This window comes from Anomaloglossus baeobatrachus, chromosome 6 (genome assembly GCF_048569485.1).
Source record: "Anomaloglossus baeobatrachus isolate aAnoBae1 chromosome 6, aAnoBae1.hap1, whole genome shotgun sequence".
Lineage (NCBI taxonomy): Eukaryota > Metazoa > Chordata > Amphibia > Anura > Aromobatidae > Anomaloglossus > Anomaloglossus baeobatrachus.
Window position 1 is genome coordinate 111069879 of NC_134358.1, and position 19869 is coordinate 111089747.

The following is a 19869-nucleotide window of genomic DNA, read 5'->3' on the forward strand; positions in this document are numbered from 1 at the left end:
ACCCTCTCTCTCCCCCCCTTCCCACAGGCAGAGCATCGCACCCTCTCTCTCTCCCCCTTCCCACAGGCAGAGCATCGCACCCTCTCTCTCCCCCTTCCCACAGGCAGAGCATCGCACCCTCTCTCTCTCTCCCCCTTCCCACAGGCAGAGCATCGCACCCTCTCTCTCCCCCTTCCCACAGGCAGAGCATCGCACCCTCTCTCTCTCTCCCCCTTCCCACGGTCAGAGCATTGCACTTATTGCTGCACACTATTGCACCCAGAGTCGGTAACCTACAATCCCTTTTTATTTCCCCCTGAGGCTCATACATGATAAGCTCCATCAGATATTACCTCCTGTTACATCACACCCAGGGCTGGAAACAGCAGAGACAGGGAAGAGGGGAAACATCCTGCTGCTTGAACGGCAAACTGTGCACTGACTGCCGGGAACTACAGGCTCCTCCCACACAAGAGGCCGGTCACATGGGCGTGACGTCAGCAGAGGTCCTTCTGGCCACTGGGATCTAGACTCTACCCTTCCGGAAGTGATTGTGAGTGCCGTCGCTAGGTGGCCAGCGCACAGCAGCCTGCGGAGGAAGAACCGGGCCCGGCCGGTGAGTGACTGCCGTGTGTAGTGCTGCGGGTCGGGGCTGTGCCGTGTCTCTAGAGCTGCGGGCCAGGGCTGTGCTCTGTTGTGTGTGTATAGAGCTCCAGGCCAGCACTTGTGTGTAGGGTTGCGGGCCGGGGCTGTGTGTGTGTGTGTGTGTAGGGTTGCGGGCCGGGGCTGGTTGTGTGTAGGGTTGCGGGCCGGGGCTGTGTGTGTGTGTGTGTGTGTAGGGTTGCAGGCCGGGGCTGTGTGTGTGTGTGTGTGTGTGTGTGTGTAGGGTTGCGGGCTGTGTGTGTGTGTGTTTGTAGGGTTGCGGGCTGTGTGTGTGTAGGGTTGCGGGCTGTGTGTGTGTGTGTGTGTGTAGGGTTGCGGGCTGTGTGTGTGTAGGGTTGCGGGCTGTGTGTGTGTGTGTGTGTGTAGGGTTGCGGGCTGTGTATGTGTGTAGGGTTGCGGGTTGCGGGCTGTGTGTGTGTGTGTAGGGTTGCGGGCTGTGTGTGTGTGTGTGTGTGTGTGTAGGGTTGCGGGCTGTGTGTGTGTGTGTGTGTAGGGTTGCGGGCTGTGTGTGTGTGTGTAGGGTTGCGGGCTGTGTGTGTGTGTGTGTGTGTGTGTAGGGTTGCGGGCTGTGTGTGTGTGTGTGTGTGTGTAGGGTTGCGGGCTGTGTGTGTGTGTGTGTGTGTAGGGTTGTGGGCTGTGTGTGTGTGTGTGTAGGGTTGCGGGCTGTGTGTGTGTGTGTGTGTGTGTGTAGGGTTGCGGGCTGTGTGTGTGTGTGTGTAGGGTTGCGGGCTGTGTGTGTGTGTGTGTGTGTAGGGTTGCGGGCTGTGTGTGTGTGTGTGTGTGTGTAGGGTTGCGGGCTGTGTGTGTGTGTGTGTAGGGTTGCGGGCTGTGTGTGTGTGTGTGTGTGTGTGTAGGGTTGCGGGCTGTGTGTGTGTGTGTGTGTGTGTAGGGTTGCGGGCCGGGGCTGTGTGTGTGTGTAGGGTTGCGGGCCGGGGCTGTGTGTGTGTGTAGGGTTGCGGGCCGGGGCTGTGTGTGTGTGTAGGGTTGCGGGCCGGGGCTGTGTGTGTGTGTAGGGTTGCGGGCCGGGGCTGTGTGTGTGTGTAGGGTTGCGGGCCGGGGCTGTGTGTGTGTGTAGGGTTGCGGGCCGGGGCTGTGTGTGTGTGTAGGGTTGCGGGCCGGGGCTGTGTGTGTGTGTAGGGTTGCGGGCCGGGGCTGTGTGTGTGTGTAGGGTTGCGGGCCGGGGCTGTGTGTGTGTGTAGGGTTGCGGGCCGGGGCTGTGTGTGTGTGTAGGGTTGCGGGCCGGGGCTGTGTGTGTGTGTAGGGTTGCGGGCCGGGGCTGTGTGTGTGTGTAGGGTTGCGGGCCGGGGCTGTGTGTGTGTGTAGGGTTGCGGGCCGGGGCTGTGTGTGTGTGTAGGGTTGCGGGCCGGGGCTGTGTGTGTGTGTAGGGTTGCGGGCCGGGGCTGTGTGTGTGTGTAGGGTTGCGGGCCGGGGCTGTGTGTGTGTGTAGGGTTGCGGGCCGGGGCTGTGTGTGTGTGTAGGGTTGCGGGCCGGGGCTGTGTGTGTGTGTAGGGTTGCGGGCCGGGGCTGTGTGTGTGTGTAGGGTTGCGGGCCGGGGCTGTGTGTGTGTGTAGGGTTGCGGGCCGGGGCTGTGTGTGTGTGTAGGGTTGCGGGCCGGGGCTGTGTGTGTGTGTAGGGTTGCGGGCCGGGGCTGTGTGTGTGTGTAGGGTTGCGGGCCGGGGCTGTGTGTGTGTGTAGGGTTGCGGGCAGGGGCTGTGTGTGTGTGTAGGGTTGCGGGCAGGGGCTGTGTGTGTGTGTAGGGTTGCGGGCAGGGGCTGTGTGTGTGTGTAGGGTTGCGGGCCGGGGCTGTGTGTGTGTGTAGGGTTGCGGGCCGGGGCTGTGTGTGTGTGTAGGGTTGCGGGCCGGGGCTGTGTGTGTGTGTAGGGTTGCGGGCCGGGGCTGTGTGTGTGTGTAGGGTTGCGGGCCGGGGCTGTGTGTGTGTGTAGGGTTGCGGGCCGGGGCTGTGTGTGTGTGTAGGGTTGCGGGCCGGGGCTGTGTGTGTGTGTAGGGTTGCGGGCCGGGGCTGTGTGTGTGTGTAGGGTTGCGGGCCGGGGCTGTGTGTGTGTGTAGGGTTGCGGGCCGGGGCTGTGTGTGTGTGTAGGGTTGCGGGCCGGGGCTGTGTGTGTGTGTAGGGTTGCGGGCCGGGGCTGTGTGTGTGTGTAGGGTTGCGGGCCGGGGCTGTGTGTGTGTGTAGGGTTGCGGGCCGGGGCTGTGTGTGTGTGTAGGGTTGCGGGCCGGGGCTGGTGTGTGTGTGTAGGGTTGCGGGCCGGGGCTGGTGTGTGTGTGTAGGGTTGCGGGCCGGGGCTGGTGTGTGTGTGTGTAGGGTTGCGGGCCGGGGCTGGTGTGTGTGTGTAGGGTTGCGGGCCGGGGCTGGTGTGTGTGTGTAGGGTTGCGGGCCGGGGCTGGTGTGTGTGTGTAGGGTTGCGGGCCGGGGCTGGTGTGTGTGTGTAGGGTTGCGGGCCGGGGCTGGTGTGTGTGTGTAGGGTTGCGGGCCGGGGCTGGTGTGTGTGTGTAGGGTTGCGGGCCGGGGCTGGTGTGTGTGTGTAGGGTTGCGGGCCGGGGCTGGTGTGTGTGTGTAGGGTTGCGGGCCGGGGCTGGTGTGTGTGTGTAGGGTTGCGGGCCGGGGCTGGTGTGTGTGTGTAGGGTTGCGGGCCGGGGCTGGTGTGTGTGTGTAGGGTTGCGGGCCGGGGCTGGTGTGTGTGTGTGTAGGGTTGCGGGCCGGGGCTGGTGTGTGTGTGTGTAGGGTTGCGGGCCGGGGCTGGTGTGTGTGTGTGTAGGGTTGCGGGCCGGGGCTGGTGTGTGTGTGTGTAGGGTTGCGGGCCGGGGCTGGTGTGTGTGTGTGTGTGTAGGGTTGCGGGCCGGGGCTGGTGTGTGTGTGTAGGGTTGCGGGCCGGGGCTGGTGTGTGTGTGTAGGGTTGCGGGCCGGGGCTGGTGTGTGTGTGTAGGGTTGCGGGCCGGGGCTGGTGTGTGTGTGTGTGTGTGTGTAGGGTTGCGGGCCGGGGCTGGTGTGTGTGTGTGTAGGGTTGCGGGCCGGGGCTGGTGTGTGTGTGTGTAGGGTTGCGGGCCGGGGCTGGTGTGTGTGTGTGTAGGGTTGCGGGCCGGGGCTGGTGTGTGTGTGTGTAGGGTTGCGGGCCGGGGCTGGTGTGTGTGTGTAGGGTTGCGGGCCGGGGCTGGTGTGTGTGTGTGTAGGGTTGCGGGCCGGGGCTGGTGTGTGTGTGTGTAGGGTTGCGGGCCGGGGCTGGTGTGTGTGTGTGTGTGTAGGGTTGCGGGCCGGGGCTGGTGTGTGTGTGTGTAGGGTTGCGGGCCGGGGCTGGTGTGTGTGTGTAGGGTTGCGGGCCGGGGCTGGTGTGTGTGTGTAGGGTTGCGGGCCGGGGCTGGTGTGTGTGTGTAGGGTTGCGGGCCGGGGCTGGTGTGTGTGTGTAGGGTTGCGGGCCGGGGCTGGTGTGTGTGTGTAGGGTTGCGGGCCGGGGCTGGTGTGTGTGTGTGTAGGGTTGCGGGCCGGGGCTGGTGTGTGTGTGTGTAGGGTTGCGGGCCGGGGCTGGTGTGTGTGTGTGTGTGTAGGGTTGCGGGCCGGGGCTGGTGTGTGTGCGTGTGTAGGGTTGCGGGCCGGGGCTGGTGTGTGTGTGTGTGTGTGTGTGTAGGGTTGCGGGCCGGGGCTGGTGTGTGTGTGTGTGTGTGTGTGTGTAGGGTTGCGGGCCGGGGCTGGTGTGTGTGTGTGTGTGTGTGTGTGTGTGTAGGGTTGCGGGCCGGGGCTGGTGTGTGTGTGTGTGTGTGTGTGTGTAGGGTTGCGGGCCGGGGCTGGTGTGTGTGTGTGTGTGTGTGTGTGTGTGTGTAGGGTTGCGGGCCGGGGCTGGTGTGTGTGTGTGTATGTGTGTGTGTGTGTAGGGTTGCGGGCCGGGGCTGGTGTGTGTGTGTGTGTGTGTGTAGGGTTGCGGGACGGGGCTGGTTGTGTGTAGGGTTGCGGACCGGGGCTGGTGTGTGTGTGTGTGTGTGTGTGTGTGTGTAGGGTTGCGGGACGGGGCGGGTGTGTGTGTGTGTGTGTGTGTGTGTGTGTGTGTGTGTGTGTGTAGGGTTGCGGGCCGGGGCTGTGTGTGTGTGTGTGTGTGTGTGTGTGTGTGTGTGTAGGGTTGCGGGCTGGGGCTGGGGCTGTGTGTGTTTAGGGTTGCGGGCCGGGGCCGAGTCCGTGTATCACACAGCGGCTGTATAGCAGTGTGTTGTCCCCATTCTCCCTGTGCGTCCCGGACAGCTGGGCCTTCACCTCTCACTGAGCCTGCCATACAGTGACTGCCATCAACTGCCCCATTGTGATCCAACTTCCTCGAGTCCTGAGGGGCAGATGTGTCTGGTTACTCACAGTATGACGGATTTAGGCTAGGTTCACATTTCCGTTTTAAATCCGTCAGGTCTGTCAGCGACGGATCAGTCATTTTTAAGTTGTCAACTGATGCAACGGATGTGTTTTTCACAGGATTCCTTTCGTCCATTGCATCCGCTGTGCGTCCGTTTTTTGACGGATCAGTCATGATCCGTTTGTGTTTGGGACAGCCCAGTGGGAGTGCCAAACATGCTGGGCATGCTCAGTAGAGCACGACGGAATCCAGCACCATAGACATACATTACAAGCGTGACGGACTGCGGCGGATTCCTGCGTGGTGCGTCAATTTTGACGGCCAGAAAAACGTTACATTCTGCGTTGCTCCCGCCCGGCGGTCAGTCAAAAAACGACTGACCGCGACGCAGCGGATGCAACGCAAGGTCATCAGTCGCAATTTGCCACTAATACAAGTCTATGGGACACAAAAGAATCCGCTAAACGGATAGCGTTGTTTACCAGAGCAGCGGATTGTGACTGATACATTTTAACGGAAGTGTGAACCTAGCCTTACTTATCTCTCTCAGGTTCACAAGGGCCCAGAAGTCGGAGAGTCCATCAGTTTCCAACTCTGATGTCAAAGTGCAACTGTTAGGCCGGGGCCACACGGGGGGGGACTACTGCGATCCTTGTATGACACTCGGCTCACGCTGGTAGCACAGCGGAAGCAGAGTGTCATTGCTACTGAGGTCTGATCAGACCACAGCTGTGGGGGGCGGGCCAGCGCTGGGGAGGGAGGGGTTTATCTCCTTCTCTTCTCCGTTGCCGGCTTTTGCCATTCTCGCTCTGCACTCGCAGTACACCGGTATAGTGTGAGTGCAGTGCGATGTTTCTCTCGCCCTATAGACTTGAATGGGTGTGAGAGAAAGAGGATCACATTACAATTACAGCATGCGGTGACTGTTTTTTTCAGTCTAATTAGGGGTGAGAAAGTAATCGCTCATGGGTGCTGGCACATAGGCTAATATTGGTCCGAGTGGAATGCAATGTTTTATCGCATTCCACTTGCTCCGATTTTCAGAAAGAATGGTATCATTCAATAGTACAACTCGTATGGTACACGTTGAGTATTAGTAGCAGGAAAAGCTGTGTAAAATACATTTTCACTTGCAGTTTTTCCCCATTTATTTGAATGGATGAAAAATGCTGAAACAATTGACATGCTGCAGATTTGAAAAATAGAATTAATAATAAGTTTTAAGTTTTATTGGTTCAAATCCACAAGGAAAAAATAAGCAGTGTATGCAGATTTCCGAAATCTCATTCACTTTAGGGTACATTCACATGGCCGATCCGTTTTTGCGGTCCGCAAAAAATAGTCCATTTTTTTTCACGGATGCATCCGTGTGGCATCCGTTCCGTTCAGTATACGGTCCGTTTGTCATCCGTGTGCCATCCGTTTTTTTTTTGCAGACCGCAAAAAAACGGAAGCAGCAAGAAAGATCAATAGATGAGTAGATATGGAGATAGATAGATATAGAGACCGAGAGATAGAGGGATGAATGAATGAATGAATAGAGGGATAGAATGAGGGATAAGAGGGATAGATAGATAATATATGAGAAAGACATAATGTCCCACCCCCGTGCACATTCTAAGCTGGCACCCTTTTGTGACTTTCATGTGGCACTAAAGGGTACTTAGCCTTCTATTTAGCTGGTAATCCAAAACTGAGGGCACCCCACGCTGTTATTTTAAATTAAATAATAATAATAATAAAAAACAAAAACGTGGGGGTCCCCCCAAAATTGGATCTCCAGCCAAGGTAAAGCGGACAGCTGGGGTCTGATATTCTCAGACTAGGGAGGTCCATGGTTATTGGACTCTCCTCAGCCTAAAAATAGCAGGCCACAGCCGCCCCAGAAGTGGCGCATCCATTAGACGTGCCAATCCTGGCGCTTTGCCCCAACTCATCCCGTTGCCCTGATGGTGGCAAACGGGGTAATATATGGTGTTGATGCCACATGTGCAATGTCACCTGGCATCAAGCCCTGGGGTTAGTGATATCATGGCGTCTATCAGATACCCGACATCACAGACAACAAAAAAAGTTTTATTTGAAAAAACACTCCCCAAAACATTCCCTCTTTCACCAATTTATTGAAAAGAACAATCAAATCCGGGTCCGGCGTAATTTGAAAAGGGGGTCCCACGGCGATCCATACCATAGTCACTGTCCCAGTCAATGAATAACAGCATGTTCCCCATTGGCTGGTAGAGTAATGCAGTGACCTGAACTAACATCATGAGGTCAGCCCAGGTCACTGCAGGGCATGACCAGCGCTGCTGTCAGGAGGTTAGATGAGATCATTACCTGAGGTGACGATCTCCTGCTCTGCTGACGTCAGCGCTTGTCACTGCCTTCCATTTCCCGCCGCGTTCTCAGCAGTATCGCGAGAGCCCTTGACGTCACCGCTAGTGACAGTCTCGGGCCACCCTCGAGACGTGACGTGAGAACGCGGCGGGCATAGAAAGCAGTGACAAGCGCTGACGTCAGCAGAGCAGGAGATCGTCACCTCAGGTAATGATCTCATCTAACCTTCGGACAGCAGCGCTTGTCATCCCCGCAGCTGCAGGCACTGCAGTGTGAGAAGCTGCTGATATTGCGGGCAGACACTGACACATTGCAGTGCGAGCAGCCGCGGGGCTGGAGCGGGACACAGACTGCACGGGCACCCGACGGAGGTCACAGGGAAGTGCTTCCGTGCGGCTTCCGGGGATTCTGCAGACCCATTGACTTGTATTGAGTCACGGTCCGTTATTACGGAATAGAATAGGACATGTTCCATAATAACGGAGCGGACATACGGCATCCGATGTGTTTTTTTTGTAGGATCGGATGCACACGGAAGTTCTTCCATGTGCCATCTAATCCTACACATAAGACATTGAAAAGATGGTCCTGTCCGTGGGTCCGCAAAAAAACAGGAACTGACCAGGACAAACGGATTGGTCATGTGCATGTACCCTTACTGGTACTGAATGCAGTGTGTGAATAAGGTTATGTGCACACGTTGCATTTTTTCCCGCATTAACGCTGCATTTTGAACTTCAGCGTTTCAGTGCCAAATTGCATGCGTTCTGCTTCCCTAGCAAAGTCTATGAGAAGTCCGAAAATTCAATTTGGATGCCAAAAATCCCTGCAGAAAAAAAAGCAGCATGTTACTTCTTTTGTGCGTTGTAGCTTCATTCTCCACCCATTGAAATCAATGATGTGGGTCAAAACGCGACCAAAATGCATTTGGACTGCATATTTGTTGCGTTCTGCATGCTTTTTTGACAAGCAAAACGCAGGTCTTTTCAGTCTCTCTCTGTGGATGTCGGTAAATCTCCCTCTTGTCTGTCGTTGTCTGTCTCTCTCTATCCGTCGGTCTCTCGGTCTGTCCCTCTCTCTGTCAGTCGGTCGGTCTCTCCCCTGCTCTCATACTCACCGATCACCGGTGCGGCACTGCATGGCTGTCATAAGCTCTGGCGGCTTTTCCTCTTTTGAAAATGCCGTCCGCTCATTATTCAATCTCGTATTCCCTGCTTTCCTTGCCCACCGGCACTTATGAGTGGTTGCAGTCAGACTCGCTCCCACGCTGAGTGACAGCTGTCTCACTGCAACCAATCACAGCCACAGGCGGGTCTATATCGTGCAGTAAAATAAATAATTTAAAAAAAAAAACTACATACGGTCCCCCCCAATTTTGATAGCAGCCAGTGTAAAGCCACACGCCTGAAGGCTGGTATTCTCAGGATGGGGAGCTCCACGTTATGGGGAGCCCCCCAGCCTAATAATATCAGCCAGCAGCCGCCCGGAATTGCCGCATCCATTAGATGCGACAGTCCCGGGACTCTACCAGGCTCATCCTGAATTGCCTTGGTGCGGTGGCAATCGAGGTAATAAGGAGTTAATGGCAGCCCATAGCTGCCATTAAGTCCTAGGTTAATCATGGCAGGCGTCTCCCCGAGATACCTTCCATGATTTAACCTGTAAGTTAAAGAAAATAAACACATACACCCGAAAAAAATCCTTTATTTGGAATAAAAGACAAAAATAACCCACCCTCTTTCACCACTTTATTTACCCCCAAATACCCATCCAGGTCCAGCGTAATCCACACGACGTCCCACGACGTTATAAGCCCTGCTACATGAAGCTGACAGGAGCGGTCACAGACCAGACCGCTCTCTGTCAGCTCCACGCAGCAACGTGGCCGCGGGGAACCTGAGTGACGGCAGCGCTGATCGCGCTGCTCACTTCACTCAGGGGATTAGCGGTCACCGGTGAGTCCTTCACGGGTTACCGCTAATCAGGACGCGACACACAAACAGCTGCGGTATGACAATGAAGTCGGATGAAGTTCATCAGAGTTAATTCTCATCGTGCGACTTTGTCTGCTGTCAGCTGGCATTACAGAGCCCAATAGCCGTGGGACCGCAGTGCAAAAAATGCATCCAAAACACATGCAAAATGCACGCGTTTTGGATGCATTTTTTTTTTGACTAAGTGTTTACAGTTAAGATGGTGCGTTCTTTTCTGCACTGGAAAAACGCAACGTGTGCACATAGCCTAAGCCCTAAATCGGAAAGGGCTGTGGGATACTTATGGATGCCACATGTTGGCTGCGGCAGTATGGAGCTGACCTTGGAGCTCTACCTGCTCCAAATATGGCCGGTGCCGACAGTCTGCAACACCCGGGGTTAGGAGATAACTGCATAGTCAGAGCTAGTCTTGCGTTATGCCCACAAAGCACTGTCTTGGCTTTCTCATGGATCAGAATCGAACCTCATTCTCTTGAGACTTTTATTAAAGGAGTGGTCACAAGCTCCTATGTGATGAAAATTGAGAAGTGCTTGTAAAAACCAGCAACTAAGCAATTTATAAAAATCCTGCCCTTTCTCAAAAATAGAGGCATTCTAAAAGGGAATCTGTCACCACTTTGACCTTTTCAAACTTATTATGGTCATACAGGTTATAGAATGGTGGAAAAAATCCATACCTTTATGTCTCATGCCAGATGCCTTGTGGATAAATCATCTCTTATCACTTTATGTAAATGAGCTCTTCCAGGCTATGGGGCGGATGCTGCCTGGAAGATATCTCCCACTCCAGAGCTTATTTTAAATAAAAGGGGCATAGTATGATGTGTTATGGCCTCTCCCTGCAGAGCTGTATGTCATTATAAGGCTGGAGTCACACTTGTGAGTGACTCGGGCGAGTCTCGCATCGTATCACCCGGCACGGCCACACAATCTCTAGACACAAGCTTTTAAGCGAGAGTGTGCGGCCGTGCTGGGTGATGCGAGACTCAGTGTGACTCCGGCCTAACTGACATGTCTGCAAGTTCCTCTCTGCTTCAGCCTCCAGCTTGCAGGCAGACATTGTTGCAATGAAGCAGAGCTCAGGGAGCTGCAAAAAATGTGTTTGAAAGAAGTGAAACTTAATTTCTGCTGTTCTGTTTCAGTTTCTTGTCTCACACTGGTAACGTCTAGTGATGTGTCGGTCGTGAACGATCTGACACAAAGATCTGGCTCCCTGCTGTGACCGACAGGAGCCGGATCACCAGTGAGAGCCACTAAAATCTCTAAATGGCTCTTTTTGCCGCTGAAACCCCGCCCATGCACAGCTAAACTCCGCCTACTCAACAATCTAAGTAGTCACTCTTAAGTGGGCGGGGTTTAGTCGCGGGTGGGCGGGGTTTTGGCGTCGTTACTATAATCTTAAATATGTGTTGACCTGGGGTGAACACATATTTAATAAGGAGCCGAGAACGATTTGAACGATCCGGCTCTTTTTGATGAGCGGAGCCATGGGAACCGGATCACCAAAAAGAGCCGCACTACCAATCACTAGTAACATCCCTTTTATTTAAAATGAACTCTGGATGTGGAGTTATCTTCCAGGCAGCATCCGCCCCATAGCCTGGAAGAGCTCATTTATATAAAGTGATAAAAGATGATTTATTCACAAGGCATCTGATATGAGACATAGAGGTATGATATTTTTCAGCATTCTGTAACCTGTATGCCCATATTAACAGTGTAATAGGATCAAAGTGGTGACAGATTCCCTTTAATTTAGTGTAAGGCTTGTTGCCTAGGTCACCTTGCAGTGTGAGTGGCTGGTTATCTAAGTAAGGTGCTTGTGCCACTAAGGCTGCTTTCACACATCCGGTTTTTGCCGTGCGGCACAATACGGCGCTCTGCAGAAAAAACGCAACAGTTTTCTTTTTGCCGCCGGTTGCGTTTTTTACCCGTATAGACTTGCATTAGCGCCGTATTGTGCCGCATGGCCTTGTCTTGCGTCCGGTTTTTGACGGATGCGGCATATTTAGCCCATGCGGCGGCCGGATGGCACATTGCCTGGCACGTTTTTTGGGCGACGAAAAAACCACATCTCGCGGGATCTGGCGCAATGCGGCGCGATTTACAATGCAAGCCTTTGGACGCCGGATTCGGCGGCAAAAACTGCATCCGGCCATCAGATGCATTTTTTTTGCACTGCGCATGCTCAGTATCAAGCCGCATCCGCCAAAAAACGGACGGGCCGCATGGAAAAACTTATGCAACTCATCCGGGTTTTTTTGCCGCATCCGTTGCATAGGTTTTTGAGCCGGATTGAGCCGCACTGCTAAAATCGGATGTGTGAAAGCAGCCTAACAGAGTCTTTACTTTTCAGCCTGCTTACGCCAAGCTGATGTTGGCAGGATCTCTGAATCCAACAAGCCTTTGTTCCCTTGTTTTTCCCATACTGCAGCAGTAAAGCGGTCTCTGCTAGCAGCCTGGAGCGCACTCCGCTCAGAGCACAGAGCAGCGGCATGACCAGCCCGCGATTATCAGTCTTCAGTAACGCACAATCTGTCCCTGGAGTCAGGGAGCCGTGCCCTCCGCCCTCCTAAAGAGAAGTTGAGACAGACTCTTGACAATAATGTATATGCTACTGCACATTTTATTTTTTTAAAGTAATAAAACACAAAAAATGATATTCATTTGATGTTTCCATAATTAGTGATGAGTGAGCACTAGCATGTTTGGGTGCTCAGTACTCGTATCTAGCAGTTGGATTTCCATTATACTCTGGTGCTCGATGCACGTCTGTCCAAGTATCCAACAACTCCTGCTCCATTCGAGCACTGGGCACAAGAACATGGTAGTGCTCGCTCATCACTAGCCGTAACCATTCTGATCTGCAAAATAAAACTACAAGGTAAATTTTAGAGCACCTGAGTGCTGTAAAGACAAAAACACAAAGCTAATGCTGGCAATTTTTCATTTTTTTTGTATTACTTTAATTCTGGTATTCCACTAAAGGTGTGTGTCCTGCATGTCAATGCTATTGCAGTTTTTTCATCTGCGAAAATCACTTCTTAAAGGGGTATTCCACTACTAGGTAAACCCCTTCTGTTTCGATATTTTCCCCAGGTAAAATAAAAAAGCCTATACTCCTCTCCGCGGCCGGCAGGGTTCCCGCGGTGTCGGTAGTTCTGTTGACGGAGCTCACGTGATGTTGTGACCAGTGATGGTCAAGCGTGCTCGTTACTGAATTGAACATCGCGTAGCTAAGTCAATGTGAACACACGAGCACTTTCAAACTCAGACTAATGAGCTGTGAAGAACACGCTTGTTCATCACTAGTTGTGACGTCACACAATCCCCGCGTCCAATCACTGCCGTCTCCTGTCTGCTCGCTTTCGGACAGCGGGTAATCGACAGGAAGCAAGCAGCAGCCACACTTTCTGTTGATTTAACTAATTTGTTGGAAGCCGGGGAGACAGAAGCCAGCGCTGATTGGACGCGAGGCTCGCGTGATGTCACAACGTTATCATGTGAGCCCTGGGAACGCGATTAACAACCACGCTGGAATCTCTTCGGCAGCAGAGGTCAGTGTAGGCTTTTTAGTTTACCTGGGGTGGAAATGTGGAATCAGAAGGGGTTGTCCTAGTAGAGGACACACCCATAGACACTGATGGTCAAAACTGACCAAACATCAATGTAAATTAGTCTTACTTTTTGCATATGAGAAAAATCACTGATGTCAGACTGAGTCCTCACAATTATAGTGCATGAGTATGTATTAATGAATTCTGATTTTGTTTTTTTTCTTTAGAAATCCAATACCCAGAAGAATTCTCATCATTAGGATGGGTACGTTCATTGTTTGTTGCATGTATTGTATCTTTTGTGGCATACATAATTATATATTTACTGTCTTCTCAATTTTATCCACTTCCTCTTCCATTTGGACTATAAAGTATGAGGATTTACGAAAAGAAAGCTCTCGGTATTGCCAGTGTTATATGCATGGTCATTGTTTTGTCAACTTCTCCTGTATGGACCCAGTGACATGAAGCAGTGTGCTATTACCTGTGATATTAAAGGAAACCTGTAATAATATTTGGTGATTATAAGCTGCGGCCACCACCAGTGAGCTCCTATATACAGCATTCCAGAATACTGTATATAAGAGCCCAGGAGGCTGTGTATAACGTTAAAAACACTTTTATTATACTCGCCTAAGGGGCGGTCCAGTCCGATGTGTGTCGCTGCACTCCGGTCCGGTACCTCCTCTCTGTGGCGATCGCCATTCTCCTTCTACCCAGCCCAGTGTGGATGACGCGTCTTACGTCATTGGGCAGGCAAACTTTGATCTGCCCCTCTGACGGCAGATCAAATTACTATAATGCGCAGGTGCGAGGAAAGGTTAAAGAACGCATGTGCACTACAATACTTTGATCTGGCCTGAGAAGGGCAGATCAAAGTGCGCCTGCACAGGACCATAATGCTGGCCAGTGTGGATGACGTAGGACGTTTCATGCACACGGGCCTCAGAAGAAGGATGACATTGGCAACAGGTCTCACTTTACCGCTTTTAAGTCAAAATAAAGATTACGGATCTTACAGAATAGCAACACAAACCAAATTTTAAGAAATGTTGTTTTTTTTTTTTTAATAACTAAAATCTAAAGAACTTTATAATCTGATATCCACAATAGTACTGACCTAGAAGGGAAAAAGGTACAAAATAAAGACCTCTCTAAAGGAACGCGATCATCTGAAAGTCACTTATTTTTAAATCTTTTATTTATTTTGAAGTGGTTAAAAGGGGAAGGACGACCTCCTCTTATCTTGGTGCCATGCGATTGTAATAATCGGTGGCAATAGTTGCCATAGCACCCTGAGGTCATCTGATGACCTCTGGGTACTGTGGCATGTTGCATTCTACTAATAAAGTACAGTGTGTCATGGTAAAGCAGTCTCAAGATTTACTGGGATATGAAGTGTTCCAGAGTTATTAAATCAAAGTGACACTGGCCAGATTGGAAAAATGGGACTTGGTCATTTAGCCTAAATTGACTGTCACTTAGTGCTTAATCAGCTTTTTTTTTAAGTTTTCTGTTACTAATATTTAGGTGCACAAAACCGGAACTGTGGGTAAGGTCTTTGGCTCCTGCCCCGGCCCCTCCACTTGCCTCTGGTGTCAGAATGCAGGTCACTTTCAAAGCAATGACCAGTCCTACAGTTTTGAAAGTCCTCACCAGCACCAATGGATCTCCTGGTAGTTTTTGAATCAGATCATTTTTATTAAACACAATACAATCAGTACAGAGAGAATACATTGTTTTGCATATGTCAACACAAAAACTCACTTAATGGTATGATATAGGTCAGCCACTCAATTCCTTCTCTGTATAAATTTGTGTCATATTCTTATTTTCATAGACAGTGAGAAATTAAAGAGTCAAAATTAACGTTTACAACAGTACATCTGTCCATCAGGAAGATTATTTACCAGTCGCATCGCTTCGCAACTTATCTCCGCTCCCATCCACCCCACTCCTTCCCATCTATTCATCAGACCTGTCCCCTCCAGCCGCTCCTCACGTAATTCTTCAAAGTTTCTCCCAGTGGTTTTCAATAAAATGTTGACAGTACGTTTGCAAGCGGTCTTAAATAAAATGGTGCTGGCACAAGCGCAGATTGAGGTTTCCGCTGAATTAAATCTCTGTAAGACATTAAGCAGAGATGTCAGTCTGCACATGTGCTGCCAGCAGCGACATTTTATTGACGATGAGCCGGAAGATCAATCTGCACAAGAGCCACCCATGGTAGAGGCTGCCTTGGCGTGCACATTCAGACAGAAGGGAGGTCACTCACACAGCAGTTATACACCTGAAGCAGGCAGAGGACCAGGGCAGAAGACCCATAGCTCAGTCCCAACCCTGTGCACCAAAATCTTATTACCTGAAAACTTAAAAGCCGACAAAAGAACAACCAGAATGTAGCTTTCTTAACTAAAGGAATCTATTTAATCATTCTAACAGTGCCATTATGGCCATGCCTTAAAGTGAACCTGTCAAGTGCAATATGAACCCAGAACCACAAGCTGTTCTGGGTGCATATTGCTAATCCCTGCCTAACAGTCCCAACCTATAGTAGCATAGATACACGGATCTTTAGAAAAAGTATTTTTAAAGATCTTTTATCATATGCTAATGAGCACAGGGACTAGTCGCAAGGGCGTTAGTTCCCTTGGCTAGTCTGCCCCCTTAGCTTGTAAGCACGGCCCTGTAGGTGTGCTAACATGCTAATGAACGTGCAGCATCAGAGGGATGGTCGCTCTCACCTCTGCTGCCACCGCTGGTTTTCGGATCAATGTGCACAATCAGAATGTCCCCGGACTTCTGGTCATGCGCACTACACCAGTTTGAAGACAGGACTCGTACACCCGGCTTCATAGTATGCATGACTGGAAGTCTGGGACTTCTGATCATGTGTACTGAGCCGAAAACCAGCAGTGGCAACAGAGGTAAGAGCGACCATGCCTCTGACATTGCACATTCGTTAGCATGTTAGCACACCCACAGGGGCGTGCTTACATGCTAAGTGGGCCGACTAGCCAAGGAAACAAATGCCCTTGTGACTAAACACTGCCCTCATTACCATATGATAAAAGATCTTTAAAAATATTTTTTCTCAAGATCTCTTTATCTATGCTACTAGATACAGGGATTAGCAATATGTACCCAGAACTGCTTGTGGTTCTCGGTGCATATTTCACCTGACAGATTCCCTTTAACTTGAACTAGCAAAATCGTCCTGGCAGGTTCTGTTTCATTTGCGTGTGGAAATTTTTCCTACTTCCCGTAAGTGATTTGCAGTAATGTCTTTCCAGATGGTGAAGAGAAGACATATGGCGGCTGTGAAGGGCCTGATGCTATGTATGTAAAGCTTATATCCTCAGATGGCCACGAGTTCATTGTTAAAAGGGAACATGCTCTGACGTCAGGAACAATAAAAGCCATGTTGAGTGGTCCAGGTATGTGAGACTTTTTAAGCAGGATTTAATTTTTGGTTTGTTACTCAAGAAAAATGGAACAAGGTCACTTTTTTTTTTTTTTTTTTTTATAAATAATTTGGAAAGTTTCCATGCTGACAATATATTAATAAAAAAATTAAGTTGTTACTCTTTAACAACTCTGAGCTACGGTTTTCTGCAACCGTGTCAGGAGTTTGCTGCTCCGTTACGTGCACTGTGCACTGCCACAACTGATAACAGCTGAGAGCTAGGTATTGATATTGATCACCTATCCCAATGATTTTGCACTCACAAATCCAAGTGGAAAAGCGGCAACTTGTCCAGAACAAGTGAGCATATCCCAGGGTGATTTTCTGTTTTTCATTTTCATATTTCCTCCCCTTCTTCCAAGAACCATATATTTTATTTTTTTTTTTTTTTTATTAATTTTTCTTTTTTTCTGTTTATATTTGTATGAAGGCTTTTTTTTTTTCGTGGCAAAACTTACTTTTGACTTAAACCATTTATTTTACTTTTTTTTTTTTTTCCCTTCATTTTTTTTCCATTGTATTTACTAGTTAAGGCCCGTTTCACACGTCCGTGAAAAACAGTGACGTTTTTCACTGGCGTGTAAAACACGCACATGTCCCTGCGTGTGCCGTGAATCACGGCACACGTGGGTTGTCTAAGTGCAATCCGGGCTCCGTTCTCCGTGGCCCGTGATTGCACTTAGAAAACTACTCACCTGTGCGCGCTCCCGCTGTCCATGGTGCTGATCGCTCCCGCGGTGCAGCATCCGGCCGGCGGTGACCCCCGCAGCAGCTGCTTCCGGGTCGGCTGTGTTGTGCATAATGAATATGCGCGACAATAATGAGCCGGCTCAGAAGCAGCCGGTAGAACGGGCTGCAGAGGACATCGCTGGACGCCGGGTGAGTTAAAATGTTTATTGTTTATTAAAATGTTTTTTTCTGGCACGTGTCTCACGGACCACACCACTGCGTGGTCCGTGGAACATCAGTGATGCCAGAAAAAAATGGACATGTCTCCGTGCGGCAATCACGCACACGCGGGTACGCCGCACGGAGACACGTGCAGTGACAAATCACTGACGTGTGAGCAGACCCATTCATTATAATGGGTCTGCGTATGTCAGTGATTCTGGTACGTTTAAAAAAAAAAAAAGCACAAACGTCCCAGAATCACTGACGTGTGAAAGGGGCCTAAAGCTGTGATCATCCGATCACTTGTGCTGTACAGAGCAATGTATCAGCATCGCTCTTTATAGCAGAAATGAGGATTTCCTGTGAATGTCGCTCGCAGCTGGCATTCACAGGAAGTTTATCATGACCGACACAGGGGTCCCATCAGTGCCCAGTGAGCAATTCACTGGGCCGCTGATGGAAGCAGGTAATGACACATTCCTTGCCGCTGCATGTTAAATTGTGCTGTCAGAGATTGACAGCAGGATTTAACTAATTAACAGCCACAGGGGTGGGTGTTAAAGGCACATGTCTCCTGGTCAGATCAGCCAATGTGCAGGGAAAGATGCAGTCTCAGCGCGCGCATTTAAAGGGGTTGTCCACTACTTTTGACATTGATGGCTTATCCTTAGGATAGATCATCGATGTCTGATTGGCGGGGGTGCGGGGTGTCAGATCCTGGCCGATCAGCTGCTGTTGGTCCCGGCAGCCGGAAATGCTCAGTTACAGCGCTAGGCTACGTGCGCACGCTGCGGTTTTTTTGCACGTTTTTTGGGTGCAGTTTTGGTCTCAAAACTGCATGAATTTCCTTCCCCAGCAAAGTCTGAGACTTTATTTTGGGTATCCACACATTGCAGTTGTTTTTGCTGTGTCTTTGTGGTGACCACAAAGATGCAGCATGTCAATTCTTTTTGCGTTTTTCACTTATTGAATGCATTAGACAAAAATGCAGCAAAAAAAAAAAACGTATCAAAAAACTTGCAAAAAATGCATGTGTTTTTTGATCCATTTTTCCTGTGGATGCGTTTTTGTTTTTTGTTTTTTTTTGAGCCAAAAACACTGCATCTTTGTGGTTAGTAAAAATGCAGCGGGCGCACATAGCCCTACTCCGTCTTCTGATAGCGGCGGCTGCTGGGTACTGTACATCCGTCTCCTATTGATTTTGAATGGGAGGCAGATGTGCAGTACCCAGCAGCCGTCGCTATCAGAAGACTGAGCAGCACCGGAACTGAGCATTGCCTGCTGCCGCCACCAGGACCCTGAACAGCTGATCGGTGGGGTGTCTGACCCCGGCCCATCAGACATTGATGACCTATCCCAAGGATAGGCCATCAATGTTAAAGTAGTGGACAACCCCTTTTAAGCAAGAGACACGACCTATGATGTACCAGTATAACCAAGGTCGTGAAGGTACTAAGATACAATAATTGCTTACAGACAGAGCCATAATGATGCAGATCTGTCGGTCCCTGCCATCCTTACTATGACTTGTATACTTTGACTCAAACATTTCTAATCTTCTCTGTTCCAGGGCAGTTTGCGGAAAATGAAACCAATGAAGTGAATTTTAGAGAGATTCCTTCTCACGTCCTCTCAAAAGTGTGCATGTACTTCACCTACAAAGTTCGTTACACAAACAGCTCAACGGAAATCCCCGAGTTCCCCATTGCCCCGGAGATCGCACTGGAGCTCCTGATGGCAGCGAACTTCCTAGATTGTTGAATAAAGTCAATTATGGGAAATTATGTTAAATGTTTTTCTTTTGTATTTAATACCTCCGCCTGGCTAGTAATTTTTTGGTCAGTCATTGTAGCATGTTTGAACATTTTTATTTTTTTTCTCTGCGTGATGTCTGTTATGGAAGAAAATCCCCATACTTCTCAGAAAAGCACTGAAACCATTTGCTTCATCGCACACACATACGTTTCCCACATTAATAAACCATTATCAGACTTGGATATTGCTGCTATGTTGTAGACTTCTTTTTTCAGACTCGTGTTGAAGGTTGTATGTGGGATAATCTATTAAACAACTTTATAAACATAAAAAAGCTAAAAGTACACAACTATGTACAATAAGACTCGTGTTAATGAATATCAACTTTGTGATGGGAAAGGATACAGGCAAGGGGCTTACGGACATCCATAATGCATGACCCAGTCTGCCCCTAAGAACAAGTTTTCCGTCCTGATCAAATGTATAGTCATTCCGAACAAGCATTTTATTCACATTATTTTCTTCTTAAAAAATAAAAGCATCTAAGCCCTTTGTTTTTTTTTTTTTTAAAAAAAACAAAAAAACAAACGACTGTTCCCGCTGTGACCACCTCCTAAGGGCTCTTTCAGACGTCTGTGATCATCGCACTGGCTGCGCGTCTCTCAATTCAAGCATTAAGGCCTTTATAGAAGTACTAGAAGGTGGCCCGATTCTACGCATCGGGTATTCTAGAATTTACGTATTGTGTAGTTCATGTATGATTTTTGTTATATATATGTGCGGTATGTGCGTATATTTGTGTGTGCAGCGTTGTCTGTGTGTGGGTGTCTGTGTAGGGCAGTTGTTTGTGGTTTCCAGTGTGTGTGTGTGGTGTGTTGTGC

The 19869-nt window shown here is 50.1% G+C and overlaps 1 protein-coding gene across 1 annotated transcript; it reads left to right on the forward strand.

The window, feature by feature from the left end:
• The first annotated feature begins 487 nt into the window (after positions 1 to 487).
• On the forward strand, positions 488 to 19230 carry ELOC (elongin C). Its single transcript, XM_075316305.1, has 4 exons — positions 488 to 595; positions 13104 to 13141; positions 16170 to 16313; positions 18804 to 19230. The coding sequence occupies exons 2-4, from the start codon at positions 13138 to 13140 to the stop codon at positions 18992 to 18994; spliced, it is 339 nt and encodes a 112-aa protein (XP_075172420.1). The 5' UTR covers positions 488 to 595; positions 13104 to 13137; the 3' UTR covers positions 18995 to 19230.
• The last annotated feature ends 639 nt before the right edge of the window (positions 19231 to 19869 follow it).